The sequence below is a fragment of the Nannobrachium achirus genome (assembly GCF_963921795.1).
Source record: "Nannobrachium achirus genome assembly, chromosome: 1".
NCBI classification, from domain to species: domain Eukaryota; kingdom Metazoa; phylum Chordata; class Actinopteri; order Myctophiformes; family Myctophidae; genus Nannobrachium; species Nannobrachium achirus.
Window position 1 is genome coordinate 57,214,135 of NC_137810.1, and position 21,820 is coordinate 57,235,954.

Below are 21,820 nucleotides of genomic sequence, written 5' to 3' on the forward strand. Positions count from 1 at the left end.
ACACGTCAAGTCATTTTTTGCACCTAAATAAAAGGCTTTATTTTGTCTGTAAACTTATACCATGCTTGATGAGTGCCTGTCTTACGTAAAAAAGGTTTGCAGCTGCAAGGTTTACGAGCTGGGAGGGCACTCGACACTTCTGCATCAGGTGAAAAGTGATGAAATGTCCAACTCAGTATTGCGTAGCCACGCCCTTGTCTCTGCTCCCACTTGGAAAAGACGAGCCTCCTAAGGTGGTTTGTACAGGGGGAAGGTGTTGATTATGTAATGATAAATAATTATGATAGTGAAATTAAAATTATTTGTCAAATGTTATCCTTGATAAGCATGACTGATATAGGTCTACATATGTATTTCTTAAAACCTTTTTGGGCACTTTTGATGTAAAAGGCGGGCACTTAAGCACCTGCATGGTGTAAATGAGTAGACCTACACTGAAGGTAACAATGTAGACTATACCTGTATGTCTACTAGAAATTGGTTTTATAGCTAATGTAAAAAAGAAACATGTCTGTTAATGCATGTTAACAGACAGATACATCTCAACCTATAAAGTAACTATTTTCATCTTGTGATTGTCTCCACCAGCCGAAGGCTGAGGGAGAGTATGTTTTCCCCTCCGTCCGTCCGTCCGTGCGTGCGTCCTCGCAGTTTGTGAACAGCTAATCTCAGTCACCGTTGGCCCGATCGCTGCCAAACTGAGCACACACACTCCCTGGATGCCAATCTAGAACCTCTGCCCCACATTTTTCAAATCAGCCTCATGGTGGCGCTATAACAGGCCGATTTGTGTGGCCTGCTTGTTACCAGCTAATCTCCGGCGCCGTTGGTAGCCTGATTTCAAGACTCTACGCTGGAGCTTAAGAGTCTGAGCCTGTCTGCATACTATTTGATTGAAAAGGGGAGGGGATTTCAAATTTGAAATTCCCAATCACAAGCGATCTGGTGGGAGGGGTTGTGTTTGACTTTTGCACACAAAACAATCCCTCCTCCCCCTCCCCTCAATGACATGCACCCAACAGGTCACTGTCTTTGATGTTTCACTGATTAGAGAGAATCACTAACGAGCTATTCGACACTTGTATGGCTCAATCAATGACTGCCCTTTTGAAGTTCAAAGGGAGCAATTAAGAACTCTGGTGAGCCACGCAGCCACCCCTCCCTCCAATGTTTCTGTTGATTTTCACCCCACCCCCCCTCTCTCTTGCTTTGAATTCATTGGTCGGTTTCGCTCGGTTTGAGAGGTTTTCGTTAGCAAGAGCCACGTCATATGACACATCCAGACCAAGAGATGCAGTTCACTCAGAGAGTGGGCGGGTCTATTGGCTGGAGCCAGGCTACGCCGTTGGCCCGATCGCTGCCAAACTGAGCACACACACTCCCTGGATGCTAATTCAGAACCTCTGCCCCACATTTTTTAAATCAGCCTCATGGTGGCGCTATAACAGGCCGATTTGTGTGGCCTGGTGGAGACCTGTGCTCGGAAGAGCACTGCTTCTAGTTTTATTTGTTTTCTTATTTTATTCACAATATATTTGTATAACTCTTCTACATGTAGACGTTCATGCTTTGAATAAAATAAAAAAGTTGATGACAAAAAAAGTAACTAGTTTTCAAATAATTGGTAGAGTAAGAGTATAGCCTATTTCTTGTGGAGTAGAAGTAAAAGTACTGAAAATAGGAAATACTTCAGTAAAGTAAAAGTACCTCAAAATTGTACTTAAGTACAGTAGACCTACTTAAATAAATGTATTTAGTTACTGAGCCCTGGCGCTACTGCTGACAGCCCTGTGCTGTATACCGGCGTCCAATCACAAGTAATCTAGAATCCTACTCTGGTGTGGGGTGTGGCTCAGCTCACTTCAAGGAAATAAACGCCGCTGAATGTATGAATGACTGCGGTTTGACGGCGTAAGTAAATAAAGCAAAGCGTGAGCTTGCTTTACTCTAACTCTACTGTCTATTCTAGGCTACTTTATGACGTTTAAAACAAAAACGGAGAAAATCAGAAGTGTAGGCGGCTACAATCCGTTTTCAACAGGATATTACTTTTGTTTTTGTAGCCAGTTCAAAGAAGGAGGAATTAAAGTTCAAAGAGTCAGTTGCGGGGTTCATTCACTGTTCATCGGTATCGGGCGCACTTTGTCTTTTACTACAAACTTATTATAACTCTATGCTTATAGCCGGTAGTTTCCCATCGGATGGCGTATCAGTGAAACAAGCAGCTTTTGTGATAGTTTAGTGAATGAACATCGTACGGTATTTCTCTTGATTCGTCTTCCATACCTTTATCACAGTGTGAAATGACCTCAGCATGGCAAAGCGTGCACTCGCTGCACCGCTGGATACTGGATCATGGAGGTATGTGTCAAACCAAGTTCAAGTTCAGCCTATTGTTTTGAATGGGAAACTTTTGCCTTTGCAATATCCTCATTTCTGGTTCTAAATATGGCGTTTGAAAAGGGAAGCTGCAGCCTTGACATCTAACTGCAGTCTGCAATGCATCCAGAGAGGAGATTCATTCAGACGTTCTTATCAGCACAACGACAGCTTTGTGGCCAGTCAGACAGTCACACACTGTCACAGTAGACCCACCACAACCATGGCGCTTTGTTTGTTCTATTATCTAGTAGTCCCACCACATCACCCCACATTGAACGTAGCTAGGCGACATTTGTCCGTTAGCTGTACTCTGTACGGTATACTGTTTCTTCTTCCTGCAACCAAATCAACAGAACGCAAGACCTGACGCACGCACTCCAGGCCAGCCCTGCAGCCCATATAAGGTTCCATTAATTATTAGTGTAACCGTATGGGTTCTCTGATTGCATCAGTGATTGCCCATTTGTGCCATTTCGAAAACAAATTGGGCTTTATGGTTCTACAGTAGCCAAATCTCTACAAGCCATAATGACCCAGTTTCAAGGATAAGGCTAGAAAATGATAAGGCGACAGGCTCTTGCAGATTCTCACTACTTCTTACAAGCTTTTCATACTGTTTTCATAACTTACAGCTTATTTACAAATCACAAGTGGGGGAAATTATTGTACATGCAAACTCCCAACATTTTGCAGTTACAAGACAGTCAAACGAATAGAGAAGAACAAATGAATATATATATTAAATAGGCCTATACATAAGCATGCTAAAAAACAAGAGACAATATCACAATGTGTGGGTTAGGGTTGTGTGCAAAGTAACAGACAATTCTATCAGCGGATGTTGGCTATATGATTTTCCCAGAGATCAGGTTGGCAGCAGATATCCACTAATGGAAATACTTGATCATTAGGATTCTAGATATGATACACTGTCTGCAACGTCCAGTACACTACACTGAGTGGCCTATTATTTTAACTCTGTACTTTCATTCAGTTAACACTCGTGATTTTGCCATGTAGTTGTTGATTGTACATCTCTGACTTTTATATTCATGAACCCTCAAGGGTCCACCAAAACATGGTGAGGTAGCGTTTAGTTATTCTGCACACATACTGTAGTTGGAACAGGGGATCGGACACTTCTGCCAACTCTTGACTACTTTTAAATCCAGGCTAAATACTTGGATGTTCTCAACTGTCTTTTATTATTATAATAACAAAACAAAAACAATTGCGCCTGTATCCTCAGCTTATTATTCCACTCTATTTTATTATGCCTTTATTTTTGTAACTGCCATGTCATGCCTCATGTAAAGTGTATGAAGTGTGCAATACAAATAGACTTTTATTGAGCGGTGCCTCAGTGCTCCAATGCTTGATCGAGTGTGGGTATGTGCGTCCCTATATACCCTATGTCTGTTTTCAGCATGGCCTGCAATACTGCTGGCCGGGTGACCTAGGCCAGTGGTTCTCAACCTTTTCAGGCCGCGACCACTAAATAATCATATTTTAACTTGGGACCTCCCACCCTGACGAGCACTAAGAGTTGAGGTATTACATTTTGTATAATACGGTTCTATTGTGAAAATAGCAGATTGTGAGCATGTAGATTGTCTATTTTCACAATTTCTGCCTTAATTTGTCTTTTTAGAGATATTAAAAAGTCCTTAAATTGTCACTTTAGAAATGTGCAGATACCCTTTGTACACTTAAACCTTTTGTTGGTTTGTTTACTGTTGTGTGAGAAAACAATGTTGCACGTTAAGTTAATCATCTGGGGACCCTCCAAAGTAATTTGGGGATCCCCGTTCTGGGGGTCCCGACCCACAGGTTGAGAACCACTGACCTAGGCTACCTTCAATTGGCGCTGTTGAGCAGCCTTCAAGTAACACTGTTGAGCAGCCTAAAGGTCCATTCACATTGATTGAGCACTATAACTATATATATTTTATAGTTGCTATATATTTTTTATTACTATTCTGTTTCAGACAAGAGGACAGATCCATGGCTGCTTGTGTACTCTCCAGTGCCAATCATGGTCATTTTCCTCTGCTACCTCTTAATGACCTGGGCTGGCCCTCGTCTGATGAAGCACAGAGAGCCCGTCGACCTCAAAGTTGTTCTCATAGTTTACAACTTCTCCATGGTCTGTCTGTCCGCCTACATGTTCCATGAGGTATGTGTGTGGCGTGAGCAGTGCGCACATGCGCTGTGCTTCCCGCGTGTAACTCTCTGGTCTGTTATCTATCAGTGTGTGGTTAATAAAAGGCGGGAAAGACTCAAGTGATGATGACAATGATTCCATCTATTTAAAGTGTCTTTTTCAATGGCTACAATCTTGCGATGATGTATCATTCCAGTGAGAATTGCATTTCAGTCAGTTGAGTTAGTGTTGCGTTATTTGTATACACACAGTAACAGTATATTTGTACACATAATAGTCTAGTAACGTTATGTATACTGTATTATATATATACATTTTTACCCCTGTGTAATGGCATTTCATTGAGTCACTGTTTGAATATTTCCAGTTCCTAGTGACTTCCTGGCTGTCAAACTACAGCCTCCGCTGTCAGCCTGTTGACTACAGCACCAATCCCCTGGCGCTGAGGGTAAGACAGTGTCCTGCATGAGTTTCGGTCTAAAGCTGTTTCATAAAAGCAAAGATTCTTGCAATTCCTGCAATTTCTTCAAACCGGTTGGCTGTACAGTATGTAGCGCAAAGAGAACGGGTTTAGAGGGATTTTGAGTAAAACTAGTTTGGCAGTGAAGGACATGTTGAAAACGGCACCACACAATAGCTCTTCAAATATACAGCAGACAGCAACGTAAAAGTCACATCCCGATCAACAAGTTGCCATTAAATCTCTCCTCCTCAACCCATTCCCCTACAGATGGCCAACGCGTGCTGGTGGTTTTTCTTCTCCAAAGTCCTAGAACTCAGTGACACGGTAAATGCATATGAAAACACCCTGAATACCATTAAAGAATGATCAATATAAGTGCATGTATTTTCTAAAGTCGATCCCATCACCTCCACATGGACAGATGTTCTTCATACTGAGGAAGAAGAACAATCAACTAAGCTTTCTCCATGTCTATCACCATGGCACCATGATCTTCAACTGGTGGGCAGGGATCAAGTATCTGGCGGGAGGACAGTGTAAGTCACTGGTTCCCAAACACTGGGTCTTAATTAGTTTCCTACATTATTTATTTCAAAACATTTTCAAAAAAACATTCCCCAAAAAGTAATTTCATTAATAAATAACGAAAAATCTAAAATACCATAAAGAAAATAAATGTTTAAGAAGTTGTGAAAATAGCCGACATACAAGCTCACAATGCTGTGCGAAGTGACGTGTTGGGAGCTTGTAGATCTGCTGTTTTCACTAGTTTGGGTCCCGGGCAAATGTCTATCTCTCTTTTGGGTCTCGGCCTGAAATGCTTGGGAACCACTGGTGTAAGCCATGCACTGGCGACTAACATGATATGAAATGCATTTTTCACTCTAGTTCTAAATCAGTGTTGCTGCTGTTATTCAGTTTAAAAGTTGTAATTCAACAGAACCTATATTTGGCTATATTAACCATATATTCTTGCACTCCTGTCTCATCCTACAGCATTCTTCATCGGCTTACTGAACTCGTTCGTCCACATTATAATGTATTCTTACTATGGGCTGGCGGCGTTGGGGCCTCACATGCAGAAATACCTCTGGTGGAAGCGCTACCTTACATCACTTCAGCTGGTGAGTGGCTCTTGAAATGTTGGTCTTGGGTCAGTGGCAGTATTGGCAATATTGATGCCATCGTCAATGCACCTCATCCCCTAAATAATAGATTGCTTAAAGGACAACTTAAAGGACAACTTCAACCTATCTTCATATAATTGGTACTCTAATGTTCACAATAAAATTGCACAATTGGTTTCTACTCGATCTGTGTCTCTTAGGAGGGCTGTGAGCAGTTCAAAAACCTGTCTACCAGTGACTTCATCGTTAGGAAGATATTTTTTTAAATATTTACATTTTTATTATCGCGAGAACTGTGGCTTCCATTATAACATTGTAACTTTTCAGTTTCTATAGAGCATCGCAGTTTAAGCCCCGCCCGCCCTCACTCCGGTGTTGGAAGCGTTTTCCCCCATGCATTTCATCCATAGACATTTCACAAAGTATTTATTTAAACGTCTTTTAAGCAAAGCAAAGCCACCCCGGCTGGTGAGGATCTCATGACAATAAACACAATTTTTTGCATGCAACGATTAATTAAAAAGCTTTCTAATAACCGATAACCCATATAGATGGAAGGCTAAAATCAGATTAGACATTGAAATACTATACTGAAAATGATAGCAGAACAGGCAATATGCGGAAGTCTCTGACAACCTGGGCTTTACTTCTCAATAAGAGAAGTACATAAAACAGGTGAGGACACTGAAATAGACACATGGGTGACATCTACTGGACAGGAAGGGAATCACAAGAGCAGTGAAGATGCTGTCTTGTGTATATCCTCGACCTGACACATTTCCTATTATCCAAACACTGAGTAAAGGTAAATGTGTATGTACTATGTATGTCAGTGGTTCCCAAACGTTTTAGCCCGTGACCCAAAAGAGAAATTAGACATTCGCCGGGACCCAAACTAGTGAAAATAGCAGATCTACAAGCTCACAGCGCGTCACTTCGCGCCACGTTGAGAGCTTATAGATCAGCTATTTTCACAACTTCTTTATTATATTTTATTTATGGAATTTCTTTGATGTATTTGTTTGAAAATGTATATAATTCTACATTCATTCTTTTATTTCTAAAAAATAAAATTACATTTCAAAATATTTTCCATCTTTTGAAAGAAAATGGGATTTTTACTCTAGTCTAGTTTTACTCTGAGACTCGTGACTCATAAATGGGTCGCAACCCACTATTTGGGAAAGAGTGTACTATGTTATGTTGTGAATTTATCTGAGGTCACCTGGCGCAGTTGTGGAGGGGAGATTTTACAGTTTGATGTGAGGATTGCATCACTGTGCTTTGTGGATGATGTGGTTCTGATGACATAGTCGGGCTGTGACCTTCAGCACTCACTGGATCGGTTTGGAGCCGAGTGAGACAGAAGACGACGCACTTGATCTTTGTTCTGGTCAATCTTTGTTCCTACTCTCTCTTATGGGCATGAAATGTGGATCCAGATCACGGGTAAAAGTAGCTGAAATGGGTTTTCTCAGGCGGGTGGCTGGCATCTCGCTTTGTGAGAAGATAACAACGCGGTCATCCATGATGGACAGGGTGTAGAGCCACTGCTCCTTTGCGTAGAAAGGAGCTAAGTAGTTTTAGGGCATCTAGTAAGGATGCCTCCAGGCTTTGGGTGCCCTTTTTCCTTTTTTTTTTTTCTTCCCTTTTTTTAATGGCCTGCCCGACATCCGTGGCCCATATCAAGACGAACATTTGCCATCAGTCAGTTTTAGTTTCACCTGATGCAGAGATGCCTCCCACCTCGTTAACCTTGCAGCTGCAAACTTCTTTATTTGAGTCGGCCAGAAAGCATGCCAAGTTCCCTTCCCATAAGTGTACTACATGTCACACAAAGACGACCCAAAAAATCGCAGAAGTGCCCGTTTGTGAGGTTTGAGCACCACTCAGTGCTCTCTGCATGGCCCTGCCCAGGCTAACATGGCCAGGGAAAGGGCAGTCTGGGGTCCCCTGCAGGAACTGCTACTGCCAGCGCAACTACGGATAACACCGGGATGCTGACGGAACCCTCGCTAAAAACCCCAGGACAAAAATCCACTCGTCCTAGACAGTTCACCCTCCTGGCCCCTGGGACTAAACTCCCTGCCGCACTTAGAACGACAGGCTCACTCCCTCGCTTCCGCCATGGCCTGAAGACTCGCTTCCGCCATGGCCTGAAGACTCACCTCTTTAGACTCCCACCTAAGCCCATAGCACTTACCGTAGCACTGGTCTACCCTCAATGACCATACATGAAAGCGAGATAGCATTCTCAGGTTTTATATAACGTTTTTTACTGAATAGGTGCTTGGTCGTTATTTTCTTTTCTAGATTGATATTTCGATGCATTTGATGTATTGATGTTGGATGTATTACCTTGCTTATTGTATTGAATGCGTATTGTAATTCGCTCTGGATTAAGAGCATCTGCCAAATGCCTAAATTGCAAATTGGATAAGCTGTTGAAGATGGATGTATGGACAAAGTAAATGACCCGATTATTGAACAAAATAATGTTACTAATGAGAACATTACATTAACTCACATACTTAACTTGTCTTTTCAGGTGCAGTTTGTGCTGCTGGCTGTACACACTGGCTACAACCTTTATGCAGAGTGTGACTTCTCAAAAGCCATGTGTGTTTGGGTTTTTTTTTACCTCGTCACTATGCTTGTCCTGTTCAGCAACTTCTACTACCAAAGCTACAGGAAGAGCAAACAGGCATAAGGACGATTACACCAAATGTGTATGATCAAAGTTGTTGTTGAATTTTATTTACTTAATTATTTTGTGCAACAAGTTCTATATCTGTATTACTTCGTCATGTCCACTAGAGGACAGTGTACGCCCACTAACCTTGTGGTTGGGGTGCTCTATGACTGTTAACTACTTAACTGTAAATTTACATAAATTATTTAATTGAATACTGTAAAACTATAAGCCATCAATAAATGTGGATAATTTGAAATGTCGTTGAGTAAGTGGTATTAAAGAGGGACCACGTAATGAAATTAAAAAAGGCACTTCACAATAAATAGTTCAGTTATTTAATTATTTAACTGGGAAGTGACAAACATTCAAATGATTGCATTAAACAAACTGTACATTTTATACACATGATAACATGGATAGGGTTTGCCTCCATACAACTGCATCAGTCACGAGCCTCCTCTAGAAATATTTATAGAAAAAAAAAACTAACATCATCATTTAGTAATGCAAACACATTTTTTTCATTGATAAAACAACACAGCAAAATGATATATCTTTTCTACACTTCAGTCTAAAACAGAGTGAATAATGTAGATGAGAGAGACAGGAGGGAGCGATGAAAGGAAGGACATCTTATTTTAAATGAGTTTGTTTAGCTTCTTTGAGAGTGATTGACCGTGCTACATGAAAAGAGGATCTTTGAATTACCAAAGTGGGTCATTCATAATCTCAAAGATCATTCATAACTCCATTGATTCCTTTCATTGTGTACATTTATATGCACACTATAACCTGATTACTGTAATAAGCATATTAAGGTTGGATTAAAGGGTTTACATGGTTCACAGTAACCCGATAACACTCATTCGTATTGTTAAATTAATTGTTAAAAGTTAAATGTTGTTTGCTTCGTGACCTTTTTGATTTAGAAATTGAAATGTAGAGAATTCAGACTACAGTAAATCCAAAGGCTAACAAGAAATGTTGGTCTGTTAATCGGGTTGTATTTTGTTTGGCAGATTTTGACCATAACCTGACAAGGATAACCCGGTTAAGGTGCAATAATCCAATTATTAGTGTGCATGTAAACATACTGACTGTTACTATCCTACAAATTTAAATAAGACTGGGCCCCCCCCACATAATTGCTTTGACTTGCATTGTTTCCTGATCAACATCAAGTACAGATCGATATCAACACAGGAAAGGAGAACTCTTTGGAGAGGTAAGTGACTCAAATAGTATCGAGATGCATCCCATGGGAGCTTGCACAACAAAGCATGGAGTCCGGCCCAGAGTAGTCTTGCATGGCCAGACTGATGACTCCCACAATTTGCAAATGCTCCCGTCATACAGTCTGGGGGACGGAGGTTCTAATCATGAGTATACGACAACGCGGATGTGACGCACCCGCTTCCTTGGTGCAGTAGCGGTAACAAGTCCTACTGGAAGCGTTATGTCTTCTTTCAATATTTTTTGGGGCGTTATTTTGTCTTTGGTGTTACTTCCATGCTGTTTTCAAATGTTTTCTTAATATACACGCACAACATGAATATGCCTCTTGAATGAATGACTGTGCTAGTGTGCTTCTGTTATGTTTCCAATGGGACTACAAAGTCAGGGGATATTAATAAAACCTGGGAATAAATTCCTTACCAAACAATTTGGACCCCAAAACATTTACCCCATACAACTGTGAAAAGTGATGACTCATCACTAAACCATTGTTTTTGGGGCTGTCTTTAGCCCAATCAATGTTTTTCGTGCAAAACAAATGCTTGTGATGGATTCATAATAATTAAAAACACCTAGTTAGACCCCTCACATGCTACTTAAAGCATGTTTTCTGGGAGTACCTTTTTCCCTTATAGTGTATAGTAAGTGAATGAGACCCAGAATTACCCTGGCTGTCAAAGATTCTCCTAGGTTGAATGTTGAATTTCAATTTTTGTTAGATATGTTACTAGACACCTTTACGAACACATTGGTGAAGAAATAGTTTGGTAAGGAATTTACTCCCAGCTTTGACAGGTATTCTGATAATATTCCCTGACTACAGTTCCGTGCAGCAGTGACTACTTCCGTTACTCAGCTTTCAGGAGCTGTAGTTCCAAACTCTCTATAGCATTTGGAGATTGTGGAATAGTTGTCTGGCTACGCGAGACTAGGCCCAGAGGGGGTGTGAGCCCCGCTCCGGCTCCGCTCTCATGTCTCGGTGTAGACGGACGAGATGTGACTCAGGCTGCGCTCGAAGCTGCCCACCTGGAAGAATATGCTCTCCTCTGGGCTGGAGGAGAACTGGCACCCTGCTCCCCCCTGGAGGTCCTGGGTCAAGCTGAAGCCTGAAGAAGACCCAAAAGCAGTAGCGTCAGGAGATTTGATCCAAAGCGATTTTATGCAACAAAAATGTCTAAAAATATGTAACATAAAGTGTTGCTGGACAATATAATGAATTTCTCTTGTACTGTAGGCTATACATCGCAAGAATTGAAGAATAAACCACATTTCTTTTCATATTTACAGACTTGGAATAATACCTTGGTATTATTTACCCCTATTCCTTCCTTACTCCATCCTTTATCACTTGATTTTTTTCTGGTCCTCTTACTGTCATATTTTTTCAATTCATCACCACAATTTGTCTTCTATAATACTGTATATAATATTCCCAGTAGCAGAAGAGACCGTAGATTAAAGATTAAAAGTTGACCCCCAAATTTTTTTTTCTTCTATTTATTACTCACACCATGGAGACTTGAGTTCAATAATATATTTTTTGTATTTGTTGCGTTCCTAAGTTTAAAAAAAAAACTGATTAAAGTAATTTTACCACCACTGATTCCGGATGGACACCCAAATGCATTTGGGTCCCCATTTTTGTCTTAGGAATGTGACAAAAAAATATATATATATATTATTGAACTCAAGTGGTGTGACTCCTACAGTATCAATAATGCTAATAAATAATAAAGGTGGAAGTGTATGTCACACCAGAAGCGGAGCCACCGTTGCTAGTGGACATGTGGAAGCCGTTGTGCTGATGGGACGTGTAGGCGTGGGCATCCGCTGGGATGTGGACGCCACTGACCGTCTGCTCCATTCTGTAGGAGGACGAGTCTCCGAAATGGAAGCAGCTCTGAAAACTGCCCTGGTAGTCTGAAGAGAAGACAAGACACGAGGGGGGAGAACATAAGTAAAAGATCAAACTTGACAGAGTGCCACACTGTAAAATCCTGAGATATATATCGTCGTTGTCGGGTGAAAACCTTGTATGTCCAAAGCCATTCGTTTTGCATTTTTCATTTTAAAAATGATTTAAACTAGTGAAAACAGCCGATCTACAAGCACACAACGCCTCGCACCGCGAGGCGTTGTGTGCTTGTAGATCTGCTGTTTTCACTACTTTTGTGCGACGGCATTGTATGATGAAGCAGGGCTTTACTTTGCGAAAAAACGTACACATTTGAAACTTGGAGATACGAGGTTTCCACCCGACAACGACGATATGTCACAGTGTTTTTGAGATTCAGTGAGATTGAGACCAGAAACGCCCGTTTTTGGGCGTGAGGCGGAGCAAGTGGTGCCTCCTTCCGGGGACTGCGGAGCAAGTGGTGCCTCCTTCCGGGGACTGCCCATAAGATGAACTACAAAACGAGCGCTCTGGTCCCAATCTCACTGGTAACTCAAAAACACATAGTTTTTGAGAGTTTACTGTGGACCAGAGATCTTATGGCCGATTATGTTTCCAAGGCCAGCGGCCTTCGCGTCCGGTTTTGAGGGTTTTGTGCGGGTTTGAACGTTCTGACAATGCTATATTTGTGCTTGAGCTGAATGCTGCCAGTCCCGCAGTTTGTAACATTTGCCCCCCCCCCCCTCCGTTTGTACTCGGGGACGACCGCAGGAGTCACGATAATGTGAAAGCAGCCCTTTCTGCAGCGCTTTTACGCAACTCCCCGACCACAGCGTGGTTTGAGAGACGTCCATGCGTAGATCTTTAACAGGGAAAACAGTGTTTAAGGCATTAGGAAACGGCTGGAGAGTGACAGCCGAGCCTGCCATGTTAGGGCACTGAGAGACAGCTGACTACATGAGCCAGCGTTTTGTTGGCCTAATTCAGAGCAGGGAAAAGGCTTCCGGCGTGCGGTTTTTCCCCACTCTGTCTCCGTGCGCTGTCTGTAATCTCTCCCTCTGTGCTAAAAACGCTCTGACAGAGCCACAGGGCAACGTCGACGTTCCGAGAGACAACTTCCTCTCCTTGCGTCCTCTGATGTGGGCCTGGTGGTCCAGTGATGGTTTGAAGAATGACACTTGGGGGTTGTTCATGGACTTGTGCTTTATGCGTGTCAATGACACATTTGTTTTATGGAAAACACCAAGCACTTCAAAATATTCTTGCCATTCATAAGGTAGACAGGCAGGTTTTTCATCCGAGTGTCACATGAGAAGTAATCTACATTTATGACATATATATTGCAAGTATATAATTACATTTGAAGATATCAATTGGATGAATCTTGGTAGTTTCAGGAATTGAACGTGCGACCATTGGGTATGGGATGGTTTCTATAACGCTGTCAGCCCTGAATCAACTGTATTGCATCCATCACTTCCAGTTAGGGTTGTTGCTCAACTCTTAAGGCTTAACACTTTTGACAATTTCCTCCCTGAAGCCTTTCCTTTTACATGATTATTGTAGGATTTGTGGAATAATATCAGTACAGCTCCTCAAGTCCCTCTGGATGAGCTTAAAGGGGCACTTCACCTTCTGTGCACCCAAATCCCCTTTTAATGAAGTCAGGGATATAAGAAACATGATTTTGGACTGTGTTTAGTTTTTCCTGTCTTTTTGATTATTTATTTTATTAGCTGATTCACGTGAAGCGCAAGTATCAAATGAGTCTGTCCATTCAAGCAATATGTATGTCAAGCTGTCTAGAAATCTATCCACCAGAGGATATGGAAACAAACTCAACTATGCACACCTCTAGTCTACCTTGTTTGTCAATGTTTCGGTCGACTTACTGTCATCGGTTGGAGGACTGGAACATTAATAAACAAAGCAGAGTCTATAAAAAGTATGGGAATCATTTTCCTTTATTTTTTTTACCACAAGAAGATCTTTGGAGAGTGCATGGTTTTCCTGTAAAACAAACAAACAAAAAAAATATGTAAAATGTTACCTTCATTGGCAGTCTGATGGTGGTAGTGAGAGTAGGGTTTGTGTTGAGGATGGACATGCTTCTCCAGAAGAGGAGGAGGAGGGGTCCCAGTCACCCTGGAGGACGAGACAAATGAGATGAGGAACATTTGCTAAGAAAGATAAAACATTCATTCATCTGTGATCGATAACGAAACAAAAGTGGGAAGAAGGAATAAGCTGAAGCACGTATTTAAGTAGTCTCGTGTACGATATACAGTATCTGGTGACATCTGAATTCAATGTAGTTGCTAAAACAACAGCAAAAAACTAAAGAAATATAGAACACCATCAAAGGCCTCATACTTTGTCCGAAACCGAACGTTTTGACGGAAAGGTCTGACTACAAAATTACGTCACTCGGGAATTCTGAAAAGCATTAGGCCTACACCGAATTAGAGTTTGGAAATCGGTCGTAACTCACCAAACAAGAGTTCGGTTTTCGGAAGATACTATGTCTTTGCATTGGTTCAGCAATGCATTTTGTTCCTAAACACTAATTGTTTTCACACAGTTTTAGCAACACAAGCAGTTTAATTCTCACCAGTCTCTAGTTGAGCGAAGCGTTTAGAGACGGGTCTGCGAGTGTAGAGTTTAAGGCACATTCACACATTGGTATCAATCTCTTTATGTTAAGTCAGGGACATCTCAATCAAAGTGGATCCACTAACCACACGATCTGGCAAACCCGGCGGATTTGCAGTCGGTGTTCTTCTTACACAGAACATGCAGGCCAGCGGTGTCTTGTATGCACTGTGGAAACTTCAGCTCCCCACACATAATCATCTTCCTACCACATATTATGATCCTACGTCAACAAACACCAGTGCATGCAGGCGAGTGAAACCACCCCCCACACTCTATTTGAGAAATTCCATTGCCTTGTGGCCCGAGGAGACGAAAGCACATCGTGTTTACATTGATGACTATTAAAGAAGCGATATTAGCATGACATGTTTGTGAGTTTACTGGACTCCGATGGCCCAGAGAACAACAACAACTCGAGGATTCCTCGTAGCGTGTTTTCGGATCTTGATTACATAAATGAGGGCTTTGTCTGCGCTATTGGACCCAGCTGTGACAAAATTCATCTTTACAGATGCTGCGGCACGCAGTATATCTCCAAGAATGATCTATTGTGTCAGCTTCTCAGTTAAATAGAGCCTGTTGCATCGCCTTCTTTTTGCATCCAATCATCAAAGAGTTACACTTTGTGTCGAGTGAATCGCATTTCAGAGAGATGAGGGGAAAAAAAGCATGTCAGCTAATTTGCTTTTTAAAACAAAGGTTATAACTAACAGATGGTAATTTCAACATTTAGAATCATGGGCCAATGCTGGGTTACTTTCAGAAATCAACTAGGCTAAATGAACTGAGTAGCAAGCAGTGCGTTTTGCTCTGTACTGAAGGATATGAGAGCAGGTTGTCTATAACATTACAAATCCTTGGATAGGAATAATTATATCGACTCCAGCGTTTTACAATCTGGATGTCATCCATCGACGAATAAAACTGATATCTGAGAATAACAACGATACTATTCACTCAGAGACAAGCATGAACATCAAGGGAATCGCAAACCCTTGGCTGAATCACACTGCACATTATACGAGGCATTCAACAATAATCGTATTAAAGTTCGCTCAACATTTTCACGTATACAAAATGTTACTAAACAGCAAGAACCCATAATATATCTGACAAGATATGTTACCAAACACCTGAATTCCCCCAGTGAAAGTAAACAAGAAAATGAACATGTCACGTTTCTTTCAGGCCTTGTGTACTTCACATTAACTTAACGAAACAGCAACTCGGTCCAGAATCCCCTACAGATATAGCCAACAGATCTGTCTTTAAAAAAGCAAGCCAGCCAGGCAATCACCTCCCCAGATATTCAACAGCTACTTAGTACTCTCTTATGACTACATATCAGGAATGCCAACACATAAACTGCTGCTGTGTAACTATGTGCTGCTGTGCTTGTGGAAGCATATGGTTTGCGCTAAGCGCTATACGAATGTGATGACAGAGTGTTGCTGGAGGGAGCAGAGCCCTCAGATGACTGCTCATTTCTGGCCTGGCTGGACGGAGCCTGCTATATGACTTAGCTGTCCACGAATGAGAGCGTATGTACGTAGCTCCATGCAGGGGTGTCGCACCAAATTCTGGGCCCTGGGTACAAGGATTCACTGTGGGGCCCCTGTGCTTTAACTGTTGAAAAATAGCAGATATACAAGCTCACAGCACGGCACCGAGTGCCGCGCTGCGAGCTTGTAGATCTGCCATTTTTGAAAAATCATGAAAATCTTTGAATATTTCAAATCCTTCTAAGGTTTTTTTTTTAAAAACCTATGTTTCGATGTCAGTGGAGCTCAAAACCTTTCATGTGAAGGACCCCCAAAATGGTATGTATTTGGCCACGGACCCCCATCTCAAAATATTGAGTTCCAGGGACCCCCCCCCCCCGAAGCAAAACTTTAGTTACAAATGTTCACTTAAAAAACACATAATATTCAAAGATTTGCACACATTTTCACGACTTTTCAAAAATAGCAGATCTACAAGCTCGCAGCGCGGCACTCGGTGCCGCGCTGTGAGCTTGTATATCTGCTATTTTTCAATAGCTAAAGTATAAAATAATTAAGGCCCCTCCACCACCTTGGGCCCTAGTAACTCAGTCCCACTTTCCTACCCCTTGTGACGCCCCTGGCCCCATGTATGACCTACCACCTAGCACTCAGTGGTTGGCTGTACCTTCATACTGCACAGAGTGGTTGGTGAAGACAGGATTTGGACAAAATACAAGAATTTGCATCTGGTGGTCCTAATAGAACTTTATTTGAGTGGCCAAATGTCTTTTCATAGATCTTTCACAGGTACAACCATGTGATAGCTGATAGGGCCTATTATACAAGGTGTGGTTAAATAGTGCCCTTTTTTATTTCTCAGTTTTTCTTGTACAATGACTATAACAAAAATTAAAAAATAGGCCTATAATAATAATAATGCAAAAAGGAAAAAAGTTAATTAAGTAAATTATTTTCTATATAGCATACAGCAGGGGTCTTCAACAGGGGGTCCGGGACCCCTAGGGGGTCCTCAGAGTTACTACAGGGGGTCCCCCAAATCTTTTGTGTGATAGAAACCTTTTTCTCCTTTTTTATTTTAACCACTTGACTTGAACCCTATAGCGTCAATATTCTGAGAACTTTAGCCAAAAATAGCAGATCTGCTGCGAGGCGTTGTGAGAATGTAGATTGGCTATTTTCAGCAAAGAGATTTGGTGTAGAGGGTAAAAAGAACAGACTACAGACAGAGTGATAGGTCAGGTTTTTAAGTATTGACGGTTCAAGTGGTTAAATATCTCTAAATATCTGGAAACACATTTAGATGAACCCAAAATACACAGATGATCGTGCTGTCAAACAATGAAACTAAACTATATGGTATCTATGGGTTGTGGGGGGTCCCTGCTTCATCTCTCTCTCGACTAAGGGGGCCCTGGCCTGAAAACGTTGAAGACCCCAGGCATACAGTATTTAAACCATTCTGGTGTTTAGAATGTGACAGAATTATTTTAAGTTAAAGTATCTGTGAGAGGGGACATTACACGTTGTTTGTAGAACACACAACTATGCGGGCCAATTCATACTCCACTTTTAGAATTTATTTCGGCTCTGTCCAAACTACAATATGACATCATTCAGAGGTTTGTGGGGGCGGGTACCGTCATTAATTCGGCTGTTCGGTGCCACCGATATTTTGTGACTCCCCGAACCGAACCTAAATAAATAAATAAAGCTCTAAAAGTGGAGCATGAATCGGCCCTGCCTCTTGGAGGGAGTGGAGGAATCGTTGTCAAAGGAGTGTCATGTGTGTAGCACCTTGTGTTCACCTCGGGACCGGACAAGCTAACCATTAGCCAGCGTGGCTAATCCAGGGGTTGGCACGGGCCCAGCGTGCGGCCATGTGTTTCTGTGGAGAGAGCGGCACTCCCCCGGGAGCTGCTGTCAGCACAAACTCAGGAAACAGTTATACTGTTCATATTTTTACAAGCAGCCTCTATGTGCAGCTAAAGTGAATCATAAGCTAATCACTGCCAGCTGCCTCAGCCCCCCTCCCTCCCTCCCTCTCTCTCTCCCCCCCCCCCCCTCTCTCTCTCTCTCTCTCTCTCTCTCTCTCTCTCTCTCTCTCTCTCTCTCTCCCCCTCTCTCTCTCTCTCTCTCTCTCTCTCTCTCTCTCTCTCTCTCAGAGATGTTACTAGTTACTCAGGTTCAAGGTATGAGGAGAATCTTTCATATGTCCAGTAAATCTTTCCCCCTGGTATTTTCCTTCCGCGATCGTCCTATGCATCTCTCTCCTTCAATGCCCCCCCCCCCCCCCCCTGCGCCCCGCCCCCAACTTCAGTCCCTAACCCTGTCCTTAACCCTATGAGTTTTTGCTTTGAGAAAGTGGTTTAACCTTTGCCCTCTAATACGTGGGGATTGAGTTGGGGGAGATGTCAGGATAAGGGTTCAGTGAGCAACAGGATGAGTTTTGAAAAGACTCAAGGGTCAAGTGGTTGGCGGGGACCTCAATGCCTAATACTACATGGACACAGAGCTAGGTGGAAACAGTGAGGATATGCCAATGACAGGCAGAGTTTTAACAGGATTGACAGGTACTTGGGGACCGAACTGGAGATGTTTCTTTTTTTCTCTTCTCACTGGCAGTGGTAGAGTGGAACAAGTCCATTCATTCTGACTCGGTTTACTTAAATTTAAGACAATATGACTCAATGAATATGACTACTATGGGAAAGTTTGGATAATTCTTGGAATGTGATTCGACTCAGCAGATGAAGTTCATGACTGAAGCTTGGCTTCAGAACCCTTACAGCAGACAAAGGGGATCAACGGTAGACATTCCGACCCGAACGGCCTCATGCAAGCCCTTAGGCCTTAAAGGCCACAAACAGTCCAGCCAAAATGACTGGAATTCCTGTAACACAAATAGGTACTACATGGACATGGAAGTCATCAGTACATATGTCTGCAAAGACCTGTGACCAGAGTTTCACACCAGAGAGGATACAGCGGCCGCTGACGTAATGGTGTCGTGTGAGGAGGGTTGGAGCCTTTTGGCTCTATATGAGCACATGGATGAGCAGATGGAAAGAGAGCTGGAGGTTGGAAGATTCATGAGCCTTACTGCGCCGCTCCTCGTTCGTCTTCCCTCACCTGCCCGTGCTGTCCCACCAGGGATCAGACCCTCTCTTCCACCGGCCCTCGGTCTGCTCCCCGCAAACACCCACCCCTGGCCCTCTCATCTTCCAGTCTGTGTTAGCCGTCCATTAAGCCCCTCTGATGGATGGCAGGAGTGTCTTTGGCGTGGGTCGGTGGGAACACTTCTGGTTCTGGTTAGCGAGCTAAAGCTGCGCTCGAGAGACAGGCCGCGGAGCTAAGGTTAAAGCTAAGCCAACCCCCGCGGGCCCAAGCATGAACAGCTCAGCCAGGGACCGGCGCTATTTTTGGGGGCCCTTAAGAAGCTCTCGCTAAGTCCCGTACAGATATAGCCGCTCAAAACACGGAGGAGCCATCTTTAATCATCGTCTTTATTCAGGAATTTTGACTATGAAATACGCCTGAAACCTTTATCTGGTTAATCGTTTTATAAAGAGAAGGTAATTGAAGGCTATATATAATATGTTTCTTAACTGAAGGACCACAAAAATGACTCGCCAACCACTTTTACTGCTGTGGGCCAGCTGACTGAATAGCACAGCGCCACGGAATGTTTTTGTTTGACTTGTGTGAAGACTGACACTCGTTTACTGGATCGTTGGAGAATGATAATGGCTGGAAGAAAGACAGTGCAGGGGTTACGGCCCGTGAATGTCCCCCTTCAGAGCAGTATCTCTTAATGTAGCCTTGTGCTGTCTCTGCAAGCCACTCTAATTCAATTAGCCTGTGTCAATCATAGCCGAAGGTATCAAACCACCCCAGACTAATATTTGCAGAGGGGTTCTAATATCAATATGCAGGAAAAAAAAGGCGCAGCGGACTCTCCCTTCTGCAATTATATAACCGCATACGGGCTGAGGCAGTGAATGACAACATTTACCACCCATCTGTCCGTGAGCCCTGAACCGCCATGGTTGAACAGCCTCGTCTGTGAGAGAGGCCCCAAGTACTAACTACGCACGCACGCACGCACGCACGCACGCGTACGCACGCACACACCCACACACACACGCACACACACGCACACACACACACGCACACACACACACACGCACACACACACACGTGCCTCGCTGATCGCCAAATGTATTTTAACTGGCGTATTTTAATATTAGCCTCAGAAAAATGACACTGGTATTTACAAAGTAAAAGGAGTCTAAATGGCCCATTTGAGCCAGGGTAAACACATTTAGCAATGAGGTCAGAGGGTGCCGCACTAGAGGCAAGTTGGGTTAGATAATTTTGTCAAAATGTTTAATGTCCCGCTAAACCGTTTGGGAAAAACAAGTGCGGCACTCATTATTGACTTTGGCAGTGGCCTGTATACTCAGGGCTTTAAACATGTAAATCAAATGCTCCATCTTCAGGCAAATGCGAGTAGACATTTCATACCCAGCTTGTTGGAGGCCCTGGCATGACTCCTTGCTCACTCACCCCTCGCCCACCCACTCACCCCCCTGTATGTGATGAACAGATAGAAGAGTGTGCATGCGTGCGTAGAGTACGAGTGTGTGTGTGTGTGTGTGTGTGTGTGTGTCCATGTCACGTGCGTGTGTTCAATTGTGCATGCTCACATGCTTATTTGCTTTCAGAACAAACATCTAGATTTGACAAAGATCTGTAAATCTGTAAATTGCCACATTTCCCCCGACGCCGGCCCTGTCATCACGTACACGTAGGCTTTGGGGAAGAAACGAGAACAAGGAACATTACTATTTGTGCTCCGACAAGCACTTAAGCTATTTAGACCGGCGGGAACGCAAATCTGTGTCACTTAAGATTTAAAGTAAACCACTTATTATTTTATGCTTTTACTATTAAAAAGATGCAGATATACAAGCCTGCCATAAGTCTTTGAATATATTTGACCCGATTCCATAAATATCTTCTAAATCAGTGATCTAAATCAGTGGTTCTCAAACTTTCAAGGACCCCCAAAATTACATGTATTTGGCCACAGACCCCCATCTCAAAATATGATGTTCCAGAGAAGCAAATATTTGAGTTACAATATATTCAAAGATTTGCCAAAAGATTCATGATTTTTCAAAAATAGTAGATCTACAAGCTCGCAGCGCGGCACCGAGCTTGTATATCTGCTATTTTTCAATAGTTAAAGCATTAAATAATTCTAGGCCTGAATGTTTTAAGCTAACATGTGAAAGGAAAATGGGGATCCTTCGCATTTGCTGCACAGATGCATATACTATGGCGCGCGCACACACACACACACACACACACACACACACACACACACACACACACACACACACACACACACACACACGCACACACACACACGCGCGCACACACACACGCACACACAGCGGTTCAGATGTTCCTCATCAAGCACACTATGAAACAGACCGCTGTCTCACTTCCAATATGTCACCCTGCCTGTATGGCTGTGGTGTTACAGGATCCGCTACTCGGGTCTCTTTCACTTTCCATTCCTCTCCCCGCGCCGGTAATTGTACATGCCGCTGAGAAAGAGGTCCCCCGAAACGACGTGGTGTAATTGGAACGGCGCTCTGTGTTAACGCTGTTGCTTTTTAAAGGCTTGAAAC

The 21,820-nt window shown here is 42.8% G+C and overlaps 2 protein-coding genes across 4 annotated transcripts in view; one reads left to right on the top strand and one right to left on the bottom strand.

The window, feature by feature from the left end:
* Positions 1-1,875: 1,875 nt before the first annotated feature.
* elovl8b (ELOVL fatty acid elongase 8b) lies at positions 1,876-9,081 on the top strand. Of its 3 annotated transcripts, XM_080725916.1 has the most exons (8): positions 1,876-1,911; positions 2,298-2,361; positions 4,371-4,558; positions 4,914-4,994; positions 5,277-5,333; positions 5,431-5,545; positions 6,006-6,133; positions 8,685-9,081. In XM_080725916.1, the coding sequence occupies exons 2-8, from the start codon at positions 2,304-2,306 to the stop codon at positions 8,844-8,846; spliced, it is 789 nt and encodes a 262-aa protein (XP_080582042.1). In that variant the 5' UTR covers positions 1,876-1,911; positions 2,298-2,303; the 3' UTR covers positions 8,847-9,081. The 3 variants fall into 3 exon arrangements, with proteins under 3 accessions (XP_080582042.1, XP_080582044.1, XP_080582043.1); XM_080725918.1 differs by lacking the exon at positions 2,298-2,361 and having other exon boundaries at positions 1,887-1,911; XM_080725917.1 differs by lacking the exon at positions 1,876-1,911 and having other exon boundaries at positions 2,256-2,361.
* Positions 9,082-11,036: 1,955 nt separating this feature from the next.
* The window catches only part of glis1b (GLIS family zinc finger 1b), a gene marked incomplete at both ends in the record, with an annotated part of 148,515 nt that continues 137,731 nt past the window's right edge, over positions 11,037-21,820 (bottom strand). The window contains 3 exons of the mRNA XM_080730349.1: positions 11,037-11,173; positions 11,823-11,987; positions 14,012-14,106. Coding sequence (XP_080586475.1) covers positions 11,037-11,173; positions 11,823-11,987; positions 14,012-14,106 — 397 coding nt within the window. The remainder of the gene's footprint in view (positions 11,174-11,822; positions 11,988-14,011; positions 14,107-21,820) is intronic.

Excerpts from the sequence above, each read along its gene's own strand:
- elovl8b (XM_080725916.1), top strand. The coding sequence starts at position 2,304 with ATGACCTCAGCATGGCAAAGCGTGCACTCGCTGCACCGCTGGATACTG. Across the intron at positions 2,362-4,370 it reads CTGGATACTGGATCATGGAG|ACAAGAGGACAGATCCATGG; the intron begins GTATGTGTCAAA and ends ATTCTGTTTCAG. Across the intron at positions 4,559-4,913 it reads CCGCCTACATGTTCCATGAG|TTCCTAGTGACTTCCTGGCT; the intron begins GTATGTGTGTGG and ends GAATATTTCCAG.